General features: G+C 42.4%; 1 protein-coding gene across 1 annotated transcript; it reads left to right on the top strand.

Moving 5' to 3' along the window:
- Positions 1-11864: 11864 nt before the first annotated feature.
- On the top strand, positions 11865-14633 carry USP26 (ubiquitin specific peptidase 26). Its single transcript, XM_032843362.1, has one exon. The coding sequence runs from the start codon at positions 11865-11867 to the stop codon at positions 14631-14633; it is 2769 nt and encodes a 922-aa protein (XP_032699253.1).
- The last annotated feature ends 3597 nt before the right edge of the window (positions 14634-18230 follow it).

Genomic DNA, 18230 nt, shown 5'->3' with positions numbered 1-18230 from the left:
GGGTGAATGATGGACAAATTCACAAAGGCAAGTAACATTTGAGTGAGGCCCTTATCATTGGTTATACCTTTAGAGAGGCTGAGGGATAACCTGGTCTTTCATGCTAAAGGCTATTGCTGCTTGGCTACTCATGACTACCTTTCTTCTTTAAGAGTCTGTTCAGGGCATGTACAAAAGGTGTTGGCGAGGATGTGGAGAAAAAGGAACTCTCTCACACCGTTGGTGGGAATGCAAACTGGTGCTGGAAAACAGCATGGACGTTCCTCCAATAGTTAAAAATAGAGCTATCTTATGACCCAGCAATCACCTTACTAGATATTTACCCTAAGAATACAAAATACTAATTTATTTTTTTCAAAATACTAATTTAAAGGGCTACATGCACCTCTGTGTTTATAACAAGCATTTTATAACAGCCAAGATATGGAAGCAGCCCAAGAGTCCACTGACTGATGAATGGATAAAGAAGTGGTGTATATATGCAATGAAATATTACTCAGTGATAAAAAGAATGAACACTTGCCATTTGCAATGACATGGATGGAGCTAGAGTGTTTAATACCAAGTGAAATAAGTCAGTCTGAGAAAGACAAATACCATATGATTTCACTCATGTGCGGAATTATAGAAACAAAACAAACAAGCAAAGGGAAGAAAAGAGAGAAAAATCAAGGAACAGACTCAACTCTGGAGAACAAACTGTTGGTTACCAGTGGGGAGGAGGGGTGGGGGGGAATGAGGAAACAGGTGACGGGGATTAAGGAGGGCACTTGTGAGGAACACTGGGTGATGTATGGAAGCATTGAATCCCGTATCATCCACCTAAAACTAATATAACAGTAGGTGTTAACTAACTGGAATTTGAATATAAACTTAGAAAAAGAGTTCATTCAGGCCAGGTAAAGACTTCATTTTCCCCTTCTGCCATATTCTTGTGGAGGGAAAATGAAAGCAGTCATCATGTGAGGTTCAGTGCCCTATTTTTGAAGGGCCAGGGCTCTCTCTCAGAAGCACAGTGTCCTTGCCTGTGTGTGTGTGTGTGTGTTTTCTTTGTTGTTGTTGTTGTTTTACAAATGCACCTCAGAACCTGGAGAAGAGCTTCTTAGTTCTCTTCTTTCTCTACCCTCAGGATGGCCTCCATCAGCACCACATAAACATGACTAAAAGATCAGTAGGGAGATGAGGGAGGGCTGAGCTGGTTTGTTGACTTGTCTGAGGATCTGAGTTCAGAGCAGCTGCTCATTTTCTTATTTGTGCTTTGTGCACTCCTTTTCCTTCCAAGATGAGTGAGCCTAAAGCAGAGCCCTGTTTTTGTTAGTGGGGTAGAGACCCCAGAAGCCAGAGCTGTAGAGCTCTAGATAACTGGAAACACTAACTTTTTTAAATTTTGGACTGCTCTCTATCAGTCTCTCTCTCTCTCTCTCTCTACCTCTCCCCCTCCCATACCTCACTCTCTCTGACACACACACACACACACAGACACACACACACACCCTTTTTATTTTTTAGGAGGGAAAAGATCTGGTATGCAGGGTGAGGAAGCACTTAAGTAAGGAGATGGATGAGAATCACTTTTTTAAGGGTTAGAGGTATGATTTCGGTTTTGGGAATCCACTCTTAAGGATATTTCAGAACAAGTTAAAAAATAATAATGAACAAATTCAAGCAACTTTGCATTTCTCCTGTTGAGGGAACTGATCTCTCAGAGAGAACAGATTGGTGTTTGGAAGCCATTATGAGGGATTCTCATTCCAGCGCTTGTGGCATTTAGTACATTTTCAAGTTCATTTTCCCTGCAAAAGCTTCTGTGTCACGTTCCCACAGAGCTCTCACTAGGCCTCGCTGTGTCACGTGTAGCCTTAAGTAGGGAAAGACGCTTTGAATCGCTGCCCTTCTTACCTTGGAAAGGAAAATGCTGTAGCTCCCCCTTGTGTCGTGTGAGGCCAAAAACATCCGGGATGGAGCCACGGCGGCCGAATCCACTTCTTTAGGACTTTTGAAGTGTCTCCTTCAGGCTTTCTGGGGGACAGGAAGGATGGGGCTAATCTTTTGTGATTCCGCCTTACTTCCTACTCCTCCTTCAGGGCATCCAGGAGCCTCTTTCTTGGAGGGTCACCTTTTTCTGGCCAACACTTCCTTTGGGATGATTTTCTTCCTGGTGTTGTGGTGCAAGTTATCTTCCACTTACTACATCAGACCTTGTACCATTTTGTCTCCACATCTCAGGGGTGGAATTTGATTCTGCTATTGCCTCCTCCTGCCCTGTCATGGGGGCCCCTTCATCCTGTGTCATGACCTTTCAGCTGGACTCAGCACAACTTTCTTTGCCATCCCCTGACCCTGGGTGAACCTGCCAAGTTTTCCCAAGTGTCTCGTGCTCTCCCTGGTACACGAGCTTGGTCTTTAACATTTTGGCTACTGGCTAAGCATGCAGCCAGGGTACGACATGAAATGACATGACATGTCTCTCCTGTCAACTCCCCAGTCTTAGTCCCTTCCCTGCACCTGACTTAGGCGCAGGAACTAGGAAGATGCCACAGGGCTCCCTATGAATGAATTTCCTTACTTCCAATCATCTTTGATAGTGATCAAAATTCTTCACACACATGGCAATTCTTGGGTAATGTGATTCTTGTTACCAATTTTGCACCTTTGCCAATATTGCAAGAAGAAAAAAGTCTCATTTTATAGATTGTTTTTAAAATTAGGTAAGTTAAAAGATCCTGATTGTTAAAAAGATTACCACTGTTTTGTTGTTATACCTATAGGACCAAACCTTAATAGAATTGCTTCACTGAGGTATGTACACATTCTATTTTTGTGTGTGTTTTTTGTGTGTATGCACTTTTTTTTAAAGTTTTTGTTTTAAATTCCAGTTAGTTAACATAGAGCACAATACTGGTTTCAGGTGTACAATACAGTGATTCAACACTTTCCATACAACACCCGGTGCTCATCACAACCACCCTCCTTAATGTGTATATGCATTTTATTTTTGTTGTTGTTCCTTTTTCTTTCTTTTTTAAGTGACTTCCATGCCCAGCATGGAGCTCAAACTCACAATCCCTGAGCTCAACAGTTGCATGCTGCACCAACTGAGTCGGCCAGGTACCCCTGTGTGTCCGCATTTTAACTGGGACTGATAGATAGTAGTCTTTATCAGTACAGTCTCCTGTCTCCCTTGACCTGGTCTTCATGTCCTGCTCAGCTTGCTGTTCCAATAAGAGTATCAGTCCATTTCATTTCTCCCCTTCCTGCCCAGCCAGCCCTTATTTAAAGACTCTGGACACTGTTGTGTTGAAAAAAGTGAGACTCTTTGGGGCTTAAATCTTAAAGGACTCCTGCTTGTCCAGCTTTATGATTTCCTTTCACAGAGGAAAGTTTCACTCCACACAGATAGAAGACAAACTCTGCTCCCCACTCCGTATTCGCTTGGTGGCCGGGTCATGTGAGCAGCCGTACAAGGTAGTGTAGGCTAAGTGACAAGTCTTGCAAAAGGTGAATGCTTTGTGAATTCTCAGGTGGGAAAAATCAGGCCTGGCAACCTTCTGAACAAAGCAAGATTCCCGCAGGGTCTTCAAAGGCAGAGAGAACCAAGCCAAAAGGAAGGGCAATTAGGAAGGAATCCAGGCAGAGAGGAAATGTTACGAGCACCTGTGGTGGCAGAAAACACGGGGACTCTTCGGTACCACTAACTGGATTCTCCTTATCTTACTTAATACATTTTCCCTTGGGCTGCCCTGTTTTGGATATTTGTCTTCCACCTGATCTGCGGTCAAGAATATTTTATTGCTTCGTCTTTGGATCTTGTCCACAGTTGACTAGGTATCAACAAATATTTTGGTTAGAAGTGAATGAACAAGTGAACCCAATAGTTCGCAGAAAAGGCTGTCAAATACTAGGAGAGCTGCAGTAGGGGAAAAGGAATGAATTTCCAGAAAGCCTCGTTTATCATAATTTCAATGTAACAAGCATGCACTTTCTCATGAGAGACCACTCTTTTTTAATGAAAACATATTTAACTTCTGGAAAATAGTCTATGTTCTGTTTTCCTAATCAACTATGTCTTATTAATAGTGTTAACATAATCATTCTAAAAGAATGAAAAACCAAAAAATGCCCTGCCAAATCTGTCTCTCAGAAAAGGTTCAAAGCCTGAATAGTTCATGGGAACAATTTGCTAGTCTGGAGAATTCTTCCCATTTTGGTCAGGGCCTCCTAGGGAGAGATTTATGTGCAGTGTATGTCAAGAGGCAAAATAATGGCATTTCTCTGCTATACAATGACTCGGACGTTTGCTGAGTGCAGAAATGCACCTTTAAACCAGAGAAAGCAGCAGAGTCTGCCCTGATCCAATCACTCTGAAAAGCCATGCGCACTGAAGCTGGGACCAACATAATGACAGGATTTAATTGCTAAAGCTCCAGAGGCAACGTGCCTCTTGATGTGCTGACCTTTAACCTGGACTTGGGAGGGTGAAAAAGAGAGGGGACAGTTTCCTTGCCCTTTCCCCCCCTCCCCACTCTGATTGTGGCTGTTTCTAACCCTTATCTGCATACCCCTAACATGCAGCCCCCCACCCCCACCCCATTCCCATTAGTTATTTCCAGCTTCAGGGCCAGGATGGGAATGAATAGAAGAACAGAAGGGAAGGCTGGAGGAGAATAGCAGAAGGAAGTCTACAAGCAGTTGACAGCTGCTTAGAAGCAGGGGGCAGAATTACAGCGTCCGAAATGAGAGCTGAACTCCTGGTCCCCTAATGTGTCTGCCACCCCGCCCCCATCCCCGTAGCTCATGGGATTAGGCCTTTCCATTTTTCCGTTCTCTGTCCCTATTTGGACCTCTCTGGTCCATATTTGTAATTACTACTGCCCCCTCCCCACACCTTCGGCTCCCTTACTCCTTTTATGTGGTTCCTCACGAATGGCAGCATCCCGAGCAAAGTGAAATGCAAGGTTCTGCCTGTTACATGTCCGGCCAGCGGCAGCCGGGCAGCTGAGGGTAGCTGGAGAAAAACACAAATCTTCGGATCGGTCCCGCTGTGGGTTTGTGACCAAGAGCCTTACGTGGCCCCTTCGCGCTGCTCTGCAAGTGTTCTGGTCCGTTCATGCTCCCACTCTTCCCCACAGTGTGCACACCTCCTTTCTCTTCAGATCTCTTCCCTGTTCCCCAGCCGCTTGGGTCTGCTCTGTGTTGCTAACCCGCCAGGCGCACTCCCACATGCGGGCCTTTGCATGGACTCTTCCTCCTGCCTGGAGCGTCGGCATCTGTTGCTTTGCTCCCTCACTTGCTTCAAGAGCCCGTCTGCAGTAGCGCCGTGGTCTGCAGTCGGGCCTGCCCCAGCCACTCTTCAGAAGGCAGCAAGCATGCCCCCGCACCCCGGCACACCCTGAGCCCCTGACTTTGTGTTTTCTTTAGCAGTTACTACCATCTGGTGTTCTGTGGGGTTTTGTGTGTACATTTTCCGTCTCCCCGCTAGAAAGAGCATGTTATGGGACCATGGGTTGTTTTTTTTTTTTTTCTTCCACACCTAGAGCTTACCACAGTGCTTGCTTGTGTGCCACATGTATTTGTTTAAGGATAGAGTGGCAAAATGAAGGCCTGTTGAGTTCTGAGGGTCCCCTCTTCCCAACTGCCAAACCCAGCAGATACACCTACTCACCCTCCAGTATTTTTCCTATGGTGACCATAGTTTCCAAGCCTAGATTCACTGCACATCATCTAATTGGTGGAGAAACTTTTACTTGGACTCTTTTGGGAAATTCAATGTGATGTTTAGGTATACCCTTTTTAGCATCACAGTCTCCAGTGAATCTTAGAAGATCATTTTCCAGTTAGTTTAGTGGGCCCCGAGAGTGGAATTGGCTTATCCAAGGTCACTAGGCTATGTTTAGTTTAAAATAAAGATGACTTGAAGTTGTTTGGCTTTTTAGGGCTCTTGTTTGGGATTATTAGAGATACCCAGAAATTATCAGAAAGCGCTGCAGTGACTGCCTGGCAATGTCTTTCTCACCACGTACAGAGGCTAGCACACTAGCTCACGGGTCTTTCACTTCTATCCAGTGAGCCTTGCTTGGGTGACTGAGCAGGATCTCTCACCATATGCTAGATGTGTCTTTGTTCACTCACTCCACAAGTTCTCTTTTTAAAAAAAAAAAAAAAGATGTATTTATTTGTTTTAGAAAAGGGGGAGGGGAGGGAAGAACAAAGGGAGAGAGCATCTTAAGCAGACTCCACTCCGAGCGTGGAGCCTGACGAGGGTTCTGTCTCAGGACCCTGGAATCATGACCCGGGCTGAAACCAAGAGTCAGACCCTTAACTGACCGTGCCACCCAGGCATCCCTCACTCCACATGCTTTTAAACTTGAGAAGTTGTGAAATAGGGGTGCCTGGGTGGCTCAGTTGGTTAAGTGTCTGCCTTCAGCTCGGGTTATGTTCCCTGGGTCCTGGGATCGAGCCCCATGTTAGGCTTGGGGAGTCTGCTTCTCCCTCTGCTGCTCCCCCTGCTTGTGCTCTCTCTCACAAATAAAATCTTTTTTTAAAAAAAAGAAGTTGTGAAATAAAATGACAACTAAAAGTCACCTCCTGTACCAAACTACCTTCTCCACCTTGACTGCAACCTATTCAGTGAAATAAACACATACATGCGTTTATATAGGTGATCCAAAGTATAATAAGATGTCAGTGGAAAAAATCGGACACTAGAGATGTTTCTTTCTCATAGCCATGAGCCAAAAGGGCCATCTGGGGTTTTATTCTTCTGCCTCCAGGTGCTAAATACCTCCACATTTTCTCCTTTTATAATGAATGCTTTGGAAATGAGAAATGCATATTCAGATTTGAAGGATGTATTCTCATTGGTTTTCAGGGATTTTTTGCTCTTGAAATAATGAAAGCATGAATGGTGGGAAATAGAAGTATAGGACACAGAGGGTAAATACTCCAAAAGCCTCTCAAATCCTTCTAAAGTTATCTTAATACACAATTATTAACTGGGCTTCTGGCTTCTTGGACTTGCAGGCATTTTTCCCAGGGGCCAATTTCTTTGCGGGAGGGCTTGGGAAATCTCAGTCTAGAAGATCCTCTCCTTTACAAAACACTGCTCCCACCCTGACTTCGTGTCAAGAGCTAGAAAATGACAGGGAAAAGATATTTTCCCAGATCCTTTGTCCCCACCGGAAGCAAGGCCTTTTCATTTGTGATGTGTGTAGGATGACATTTACAGTCTACATTGCTTAGGTACAGTGAATACTCACATCCTTTGTGTCCTTGAGAGCCCTGGTCACGATACACTGCATAGGGCCAACACGCGGGAAATCGTAATCCACAGCACAGAGGAGACGCTCAGCAAATATTTAATGACCAAGAAGATCGATGTAAAGAGAGTTAGTAAAGGAACCGCGAAGGAGATTTCTACCAGGAGTTTTTAACTACAGAGCCATCTCCTTGACACCAGAGGTGATGCCTCCCAATCTGACAAGAATAGTGCAGCTCTCTGAATTTTTGCCTCTACCCTGAGATCAGAAGCTAGCCTAGTGTGCTGTGCTAGGAGGTGACCAGTCAGATTGAATGGGCTGGGTTTGTGGGTAAAACGAGAGAAAAACACTTTGGCTTTCACAGCTTTGGAATGGAGTTGGAATACCACTACTGCCAGAGCCTAGTTTAGTCTGCACAGAATAGTCACATAGCGCTCTTGAGTGGAGTCTTAGAAAACAGATACGTTTGAGTTTAAAATTTTCTAAGAACAAGCAATCAAGGAGGCCCTAAAAGCCTTTGAGTGACGGGGCAGAATCAAAAAGAGGATTTCAACTCAAGATGGGATAACTAGGAAAGTGAGCAGTGGTTAGACCCCTTGGCTGTCCGCCAGCAAGATGGCGCCTATTCTGCACTTCCCCTGCTCAGTTGGCGCAAAGACGTCACCTTTGTTCTGGGATCAAATATATGCACGTTGAACTGTGAGGAAAGTGCGATGAAAGGAGACATCATTTTTGGAAACATAGGTCTCTTAACCGCCCTCTTGAAGACAGATAGTGGAAAAGCCATGAGGGTCTAAGATTGTTTCAGCTATCATTAGAACAGACAACAGTTTTTTGATAAATACAGATCAGAGCTGGGACCGCAAAATTTTTGAATCTAGCTTGGAAGTCCTCCTGGGGTTGTAGGTTCTTTCAAGTGGGCGACTTAAGAACAATGAAGACTTTGTCGTGTGTGTGTGTGTGTGTGTGTGTGTGTGTGTGTGTAGAGGAAATAGTTTCAACTCTTACGTAGCATCTACAGTAGGACAGTGAACTATAAATAATCCAGACAACTTGAATCTGCTGTTGTGCTTGAATGTTTTTATGGCCCCATTTCCACCATGATAAATACGATCATTCTCTCACTTGGATGCATATGCACTTCTGTGTATGGATGAGTGCAATCCCTACTTCACTGAACAGAACTTGGTAGATTAATACTTGATAAAACAAAAATCTCCCTAACTTATGCTCCACCAATTTTGAGAGTTTGATAATCTGGGCAGGGACCAGACCAAGCAGAAGTTTCCTTTAGCATTATCCATAAAGACAGGGTTTGCTGAGCAAGTTAATAACACAGACGAGATTTAGGAAGAGTATTTAACTATGTGGGAGAAAATACAGCTTCCCATGAATTTTGGCACATGCCTTCTTGATAACAGATATTTGTAGTGCTAAGTGCTTACCTATTCATTAATTCAGATTGGTCCCCTATAGAGTTAATTAGAAAAGTTTAATTTTGAGTGACTAAGTACATCTGATCCTTCCTCTCTGGCTTTGAGTTACAGGAAGCTAGCTCAGATTATGTGGACCCTGTCACCAAAGCTGGTTATAGGAGCCTCTCTAGTCTACATATGATGGGGCAAGAAATTCTTAGACTTACTTTTGTCAATGAGCCCAGTACTCTAGAGTTGACCATGGTGGCAGTGGGCTAATCACAATACAACTTCTTCTTCTTTTTATTTTTAACTAATATAACTACTTTGGAGGCACTAGTGTGTTCTGTGGAGAGCTAAGCATGGAAGAAGCAGGTCACGTTGTGGGGGAACAGCACATTGATCTCTGATACCTCAAAGCCTAAGGTCTCATCTTGGCCTAATAGTAAATATTTGTCAGGAGGACCACTAAACTTTGTCTTTTTAAGAAAACATATGTGTACAGTGCTCAATACCAATGGGCATATGCTGATGGGCACTGGGAGGGTCCATTCGATTTTAGAGAGAAATGTTCATTACCAACAGATGATGTCTTGGTTGTTAGCAGCACTATAACTAAAGTCCATTTTAATGTCATCTTAGAACATTTAGGGTTTAGGGAATGGTTTCTTTACTTAGCACTCAAGAGTTTCTCCTTGCCTTGAACACAATCTTATAAGCTTAGTAAGTGTTCACATAGGATGTTCGAGACATTTTTGGAAAACTGGGACATTTGGCTGTATTTTTTGACCATTTGTAATTTGTAGTTGATACAGGATGACAAGCAGAATTACCCATGGTGGGGCTTTTTTAAACTGATCTTTTCCTGTCATATTTGATGGCATTTAGTGGTAAGTTTTCAGTTCTACTTTGACTTTTCACATGTAGGTTGTGGTGACCTTAGCGCACTGTTCCAGTGCTGTTCCTTGTAACCTGATGGGAACTTTTTTCCCTACATCAGTGATTTGCTGTGTGTTTCCTTTTATACACCTTCTGCTGGGATGATGTTAGAGACCCTACAGGATACAAGCCTGGAGTACCTGGCTTGTTCCAAAGCAGGCAGTATGTACTTGGAAGTGTTAATATGTAAAGAATTAGCATTACAGATTTATCAATTTGTGAAATGAATTAAAATGTGCTAAGGTGCCTTCATGAGTGACGTGTTTGCAAACCCTCAAAACTTGCTTGGGGAGTTCTTGGACTGAAGTTCAGAATGGATGGCTCTGAAGTTCTCAAGCCAAAAAAATGACCCAAGTCAGGTAGATTTGGTAGACCTAACTTGATGAAAAATATGTTATCGCTTGTGGTTCAGTACATAAGGCACCTGAGGAGTAGAGAGATGAGATTATTTCAAGAAATTGACCTAATTTAGCTTGTGGGAAGTGCATGTCAGGCATTGCATGTCAGCTGCAAGAGATAATCAATTGGAGGAGAATATGGAAGCAATTCTAGCCAATCAGGACAGTGTTAGACTGATTTTAAAAATGGTTACTTTAAAGTATTAGTTATATGTAGTCTGGAAGACAAACAGATCTCACACTGACTGTCCAATCCCATAATTAACCCTGGATGAAAATGCCTTGTACTTGTCCATGGATGGCTCAATATGTCCTAAAGATGTCCAGATAGTATTATCTGGAAAAAGCTAAGGTCCACTAGAGGTTGTTGCATATGATTTTCCCATTGCCTGGGTTGGTGGTCCAGTTATACTGCAAGGCCTTATGACAGTTCTCCACAGCCCAGCTGACCCAAAGAATCTATTGGTGATTCTACTTTAGACAGGTGAATGTGAGAATAGTTGTAGGTCTGAGGAAAGCAAGACTAAAGATCCAGGAGATGGTGTTATCTAGTACATAATTCATCCATGTTGAGCATAACCAGTTTTTCTCTAGGCCATATGATGATGCAGTAAGAAATGGAAAGTAAAAAAAGATGTTAATTGGGACTTAGTAAGAAATTTATGTGTGTTAATAAGATACCCTTAATGCTGACTTGGTTCTACCCCTAGTATAATGGCCAAAAGACCAGATGACTGATTTGGTAACTTTTTCAACCCGGGGCATTCTTCACTCTGCATGGATGATACCAACCTTGAAACTTGGGGCATGCCTCCATAGGGAACAGTGAAGCCAACGCTGGAGCCCATGGGAAAGTTTCCACTCATCATATCCTATTTCTCGTAAATTATTTCTACTATCTGCATTTGCTTGTTCAATAGTAAAACACAGTAAACACAATCTTGAGCTTAGTCTCGGTCATCATATTAACCAACTTTCAAATTGCTTTTTATGGTCTTGTTCCACATGGCTTTAAATTTTCAGTTACCTCACACTTATCACAAGCATGGGGATTGCTTAGCGCATACCAGGTCATCTTGGCTTGTTGGAGTTGGAGATAGCCAATTCTTTGGTACCTAGTGGTAGGTTAAGGGGCCCACATGCGGTAGAATGTGTGGACTTCACACTGTGCCACATGAGAGGAAAGAAGATAACTGGATTTGGAAAGAGGTTAGATTGATTTACATTTAGTGGCCTGTGTATGAAGTCCTGTAGATTTCTGGACATTAAGAGCTATTCACCTGTTACTGGTTTGAGGGCTGCCTACTGCCGCCACTCTCTTATTCACTTACTGTGATTGCTCTGCAGGGTCATTCTATGATAGGAGAATTAACACAGTATATGCTTACGCTTGAGACACTGTTCATTATGCTCTCCAGCTATGTATTGAAAGTCTTCCAAGTGTTTAATGATTTCAGTTGAAGTGGGGAAATTAATCAGAATGGAATCTAGTGTTGTAGTGGAAAGGAGATTTAGTGCATAGGAGTAAAATTTGAGTTCTATCCAAGCATTTTTCTAATAGCTTAAATTATTTTTCTTGATTTTTTTTTCCAGTAGCTGCCTTGCCTTAGAAATCAAGATTCTTTCCCCGTGTCATCATGTACAGCTCTTGAAGAGTATTGGTTTTATCACTAAATAGTTAGACATCCAGAACCTGAAGAAACTAGCATAAAACCAATACGAGAAGTAGAACCATTCTTATAGAGAACTGAAGAATCATTTCTTGGTGCTGTCTCCAAAAGTGAGCTTGCAAAACAAATCAGAACTTTGAGATTGTCAATAATTCAGGATACGTGTAACTTATTTCTGAAGAAAATATGGCCACTCTAAGGGTACATGGTTTTGTCCAAATATGGAGCAGGAAGATGGGGATGTCTAGGTCCCAAGAAGCATACATTGAAACAGTAGAAAGAAAGAAGAGGATCAAATTGGTGGTGTGTTTCACCACCGGAGAATCTGTAACTTTTCAACTAAATAATATTAAAAATGTGGTCTTTAGATCATATGGAGAAAAGCAAAATCACCTGCGTTTAATTTTCCAAAACAGTAGCTTCTTGTTTATGGAAAGATTATATTTCAGAGATGCTGTACAGTTGAAGATGTTCCTGGATAGAGTCCATCAAAATAATACTCAGTCATCTGTGAGACCTGCAAAGGATGGAAATATCTTTGCCAGCAAGACAACACCAAAGGAAATCAACAAAAACTCATTCCACAAAGCAGGCAAGAAGCCAAGTAGTAGATCTTTTCAGATAGGAGAAGGAACTCGAACACCTGACCATCAGAAGAGGGCTTTATCTGCATCAAAGTCATCAAAACTTCATTGCAAAGATTTATTAGAGAATGGATACGGGAAGAGGAAAAGGATGGTATCATCTGGTTCAGAGATGACTGGGGAAACCCCCAAAAAGAGTAATTCTGTAGGAAAGATGAAATCCCAGACAAATCCCTTGAGTCATGTGAGCCATGATGAGAAGAAAAAATTGAGATTAAGAGTGTTAAAAAAGAAAAAGAAATTAGAGTTTGAGGCCTTAATAAAGACCACGTCTCCTGGAAAGCCTCACTTGGATGGCACAGGTCTTCTTCAGATGCTGACTGAGAAACTATATTTGGCATTTCTGTTGGCACCAAAGTATAGTGCAGATGACCCAGAGTGGGACAAACTCAAGATGACTTTTGATTTCTACCCAGAGAAATTATGGCAAGGCCTCCCCAACTTGGGAAACACCTGTTACATGAATGCAGTTTTACAGTCCTTATTTTCGATTCCATCATTTGCTGATGATTTACTCAGTCAGGATTTCCCATGGGGTAAAATTCCCCTTGGGGCTCTTAGCATGTGCTTAGCACAGCTGTTTGTTTTGAAAAATATTTATAACATAAAAATCAAGGAGAGGTTACTTGTGAATATTAAAAAAGCCATTTCAACAGTTGCAGAGATCTTCTCTGGCAACATACAAAATGATGCCCATGAGTTTTTAGGCCACTGTTTGGATCAGATGAAAGAGAACATGGGGAAATTAAACACAATTCGGAAGATGAAAATTGAATCCAAGGAGGACAACGCCGCTCAACAGGTCTTTGCTGACAATGCTGCCACCAGAGTGCTCATTTGTCCCGTCATCACTAATTTTGAGTTTGAGTTGCTGCGCTCTATTATTTGTCAGGCTTGTGGTCAGGTTGTTCTCAAGACAGAAGTGAGTAATTATCTCTCCATCAACCTTCCCCAGGGAATGAAAGCGCTCCCTTTGTCTATTCAGTCTGCTTTTGATCTCTTCTTCGGAGCAGAAGAACTTGAGTATAAATGTGAGAAATGTCAGCACAGGAGTTCTGTCGCAGTGCACAAGTTCAGTAGGCTCCCCAGGGTTCTCATTGTTCATCTGAAACGTTATATCTATAACGAGTTTTGGTCGCTGAGGAAGGATGACCAGGAAGTTGTTATTTCTAAGTATTTAAAGTTATCATCTCACTGCAATGAAAGTACCAAACCACCTCTTCCTGTGAGCAAGAACGTAGATAATAGGGACATCCAAGTCCTAAAAGTCTTTCAGAAGTTGAGTGCTGAAAGACTCCAAACATCAGCACTTTCCCAAAAGTTGACCTCAGCATCCAGGGTTCACCCGGTTCCACATGTTGGGCCAGACAAAGAGTCTAAACCACAAAAATCCCAGATTCTCTATGAAGGGTCACACAGAGAACAGCAGAAAAAAGACCTGGGAAAATGTTCCAGACTGAATGGGACAGATTCCAAATTGGTGAACTTAGGAGATGGAATAGTCATTGAAAAAGAGGTATTAGCCTCTGGCTTAATGATGGATCTGGAACAAGTGTCCTCTTATCTGATCTGTGACGATGAAAGTAAACCCCGCAGTGGTCCAGAAACACACCTTGCAGGCGTTCATCTTCAAGAAGCGTCTGAAAATCGAAAGCGAAAGAAATACAATAAAACTAATACATTGGTAGATTTTGAGAGTGTTGCTGACACCGTTGAAGATTTTTATGATGGTAAAAAAAACAGAATTTCAAAGGAATCCCAAAAAGTGGCTGAACAGACCAAGCAGCAAGAAAGGGTGAGGCTCTATGAACAAGCCCTTCAGCAGGCACTGCTTCAAGCCCTTTTGAAGCCACATGTCCAGTGGTACACACAGAACCTCAGGCGACACACAAACTTAAGTCTCCAGGGGGCCAATGTGAATTCCCTAGGTAAATCGAGTTCTAATAAAAGCCCTGGAAAGAAACAAGCCTTGGATACGAAGACAGAAACGGAAGCCAAGACACCAAAAGGAAGTGCCGAGATGGGAGATCTCTATGCCTATCGGCTCATTGGTGTTGTCAGCCATCTTGGGAAGTCCCCAAATTCAGGCCATTATATCAGCGATGCCTATGACTTTGAGAGGCAAGTATGGTTCACTTACAATGATCTCCAGGTATCAAGTATCCAAGAATCTCTGATGCAGGAGGCTAGGCTTTGCACCGGGTACATCTTCTTTTACATGCACAATGAGATCTTTGAAGAGCTGTTGAAAAGGGAAAAGAACTCCCAGTCTTGTAGTGCAGAGACAAGGGAGACCCCTCAGGAGAAATAAGTGGAATGGACTCCTGGTTGCTCACATCTGCTTGACTGCCTCATTGGCCACCACTTTCTCCACAGAAGAAAAACTATGAACTCTAGCCAAAGATGAGGCAGTTGGCATCCAGGACCAGAGTTCAAGCAGAAACACTTAGGGAGAAACCTCCATTCCTAACCCTAATACAGACACTTCAATCCCACCGTTCCAACTGAAAAACATTCTTTTCTACTAGGCTAGAATTGTGGCTTCCATATTTGAGTGCAGTGGATTTTAAGTCAGTCTTTGAACCAGCAGCAGCAGGAGCATGGAGAAACCTCTTAGAAATGTAGATTCTTGGGTCCCACCACATCCCTACCTAGTAATTCAGAAACTCTGGTTAGGGCAGGTTGGTGGTAGGAAGCAGAGATTTGATGGAGGTTTTGTCTGATGCTTGAGATATTTAGAGAACTACTGGCATGTTAGAACATTTTGGTGGATTTTCCTGTTGTATATTTGAATTACGTATATTTCTAAAGGGGTTTGATTATGTTTTTTGTCTCTTACATTCATGTATGCCTTTCCTTCAGAAACTTACAAAAACAACACGCACACACAGAAATCACTCTTCTGATCATACTCAGTGACTTGATGAAAAAAATTTAGTTTCTGGAGGCCTGACCAAAAAATAAATCTCCAAATTGTTTGTTAAACTCCTCCTTTTACTCAATGCCAAAAGGGCTATACAATCTTAAGCTATAAACCTTAAGAATGGAGAACTTATTTGCTCTTAAGAACTTGACCCATTATTCCTGTTTGCTAGCAATCTGTTTTTGGTGTCGTTTTGGTCTCAGAGAGGCACTTGCTTTGCCTCAAAGGAATATTGATTTATCAGAACTTTATCTGAGGCCTTGAATAATCCTCTGCATTCAACATTACAAGACTAATTCTAGATTTCTTTTATTTCTCTGTATCTTTTAGCAATGTTGGCCTTATTCCTTCAAGGAATAAACAAACAATGTATACTTTAAAGTGGACCTATAGGCTTTGGAAGTCTTGTTACTGATTTTGTACAATATCATAAAACTTGTACCCATGTGATAACATCATACAACTTGTGCCTATTTAATACAATGTCATAAAATTTGTGCCTGGAGATGATCTATCTGCTTCTTGGTAGAACTTCATGGATCCCAAGAAGGTGGTCATCTTCTGTTGGAACTTCATGTGATTTAGGAATTTGGATTTCTGATAGTACATAGGTGTTATCTCTGTTCCCTAACATTTTTTCACCTCTGAGGCAGGGAAGCTATAACACCTTGTCCCTTTGATTGGAACAAATTACTTATAGATTACTTATACTCATACTAAGAGTCTTTCTCACATCCCATGGAGGGACTGAATTCTTGGTTCCATTGTTACCAGTGTGTGTGTCCCCCTTTACATTGTATTGTCTTGGTCTGGCTGTAATTAATCCACCAGCTTGTTGATGCTCTTAATGCCAGAGACCCTTAAAGAGGTGAACTGGAACTTAGTGGCATGGCAAAGTTAGAAAATGCCCTGGAAGGGGGAAACCGGATTCAGAAGTCAGGGAATTCTACTGTTCCCAACACAGTGTATTGAGAAGGAGGTCTGAATGAGACCTGGGGATTATTGAGGTAGATGTGGGAAGGGGCACTTTCTACATTGAATTAATGAGTCTTGTGGAAGAAAGTGCTGCAGACACAATGATGAGAAACTTGTTCGACTTGTGTAGTTCTTCAGCAGCTGCAGTGGCTGAAGGCTGAGGCTGGAGTTACAACTTACGAGGAGAGGAGTGGTAGTTCAGGTTCGCAGTTTCACGCTTTTGACTTCTCTAGAAGAGCTCAGTCTGAGCTCAGTCACATAGGCATCAAAGCAGGAATTTCGGTAAAAGGAAGTGAAAAGTTATTTTGCTTTGAAAGGAGAAGGAAGATGCCAGCAGTTCTGAGATTTAGAATGTTTGGTGTGGGCACAGAGCGTGACCCATCCTGCCTTTGCTGCTCTTCAGCATGTAGTACCTCCAAAGTGCAGGGTAAGTCCGAAGGTCAGGAAGATGGTTGGGGTATCTGTGACAGAGAAGCTCTGTCTTCCTGGACAGATGGTTTGGGTGGAACCCATCATTGCCCTCTGAGAAGAAATTTGGGGTGCACAATGAGCAGCTGTATGCTACTATTTGTCTTGCTACAGTGTTATTTAAATAAAAGATTAAAATAATTTCTAAGTGATTTGGTGGCTGTTACTTATCAGTGCATTTTTATTCTCTAATTTACAGATCAGGTTTATTTTTTAAGATTTGATTCGTCTGTTTGTTTGTTTACTTGGGGGAGGGAGGGGCGGAGGGAGAGGGAGACAGAAAATCTTAAGCGGGCTCCACACTGGGTGTGGGGTTTGATCCCGTGACCCTGAGATCATGACATGAGCAGAAATCAAGAGTTGGGTGCACAACTGACTGAGCCACCCAAGCACCCCCAGATCAGGTTTCTTTTTTTATTATTTTTTAACAGATTTTATTTATTTATTTGAGAGAGAGAGAGAGCACTAGCATGGGGAGCAGCAGAGGGAGAGGGAGAAGCAGATTGTCCACTGAGCAGGGAGCCTGACCTGGGGCTTGATCCCAGGACCCTGGGATCATGACCTGAGCCAAAGTCAGATATTAACTGACTGAGCCACCCAGGTGCCCCCAGGTCAGATTTCTAAATAATCCATGGATATAAAAACTTTGACAATGTACTATTTTTCCATTGCATCTGAAACAAATTACCACAAATCTAATGGCTTAAAACACAACCTCAATATCTTACATTTCTGGAAGTCAGGAGTCCAAGATGGGTATCCTAGGGCTAAAATCAAGATGTTGGCAGGTCTACAGTCCTTGTGGGTGCTCTGGAGGGACCATCTGTTTCCTTGCCTTTCCCAGCTTCTAGGGGCTTCCCCACATTCTTTGGCTCATGGCTTCCTTCCTTCACCTCCTCAGCCAGCTGTGTCAGGTTGAGTCCTCACACTGCCATCTCTGGTTCTCCCGTTCTCCCTCTTCTGCTTTCCTCTTCCACTTTTAAGAATCATGGGGGGACTGGCCTAATCAGATAATCCAGGACAGTCTCCCTACTTTCAGATCAGCTGATTAGCAACCTTAATTCCCATTTGCTTTGTAATAATAGATTTACAGGTTCCAGGAGTTAGGATATGAACATCTCTGTGGGGCCCTTACTTTGCCTACTAATAGTAAAGTCAATGGAAAACTATTTTGTCCCAACAACAACAAAAAAGCAGACTGATTAGGACTAAGTTAAGACTAAAACTTAGACACCTGGAAATGGTTCTGGTCACTCCACCAGGTAAAGAAACCAAAGCACGTAAGGTTTTGGCCCAGGATGTGGGAAACTGTAATTGGTCATTGAAGAACAAACAGCTTGAGACCAATTACAGAAATAAGGGCTATAGCAGCTTTGCAGATTTTCTGTATTTTATGTATACATCTGTTAGTCTATATTCACTGTTCTCTTTTTCTCTATCCTGCTTCCTTTATTTTATTTTATTTTATGTACAAGTTATTGGAGATTAACTTTACAATTTAGTCTTGAGGCAACAGAATATTCAATGGGTGCCTGCCTAAAG

The sequence above is a fragment of the Lontra canadensis genome, unplaced genomic scaffold (genome assembly GCF_010015895.1).
Source record: "Lontra canadensis isolate GAN:19392208 unplaced genomic scaffold, GSC_riverotter_1.0 scaffold138, whole genome shotgun sequence".
NCBI lineage: Eukaryota > Metazoa > Chordata > Mammalia > Carnivora > Mustelidae > Lontra > Lontra canadensis.
This window is presented reverse-complemented; position numbering and strand designations above follow the sequence as displayed.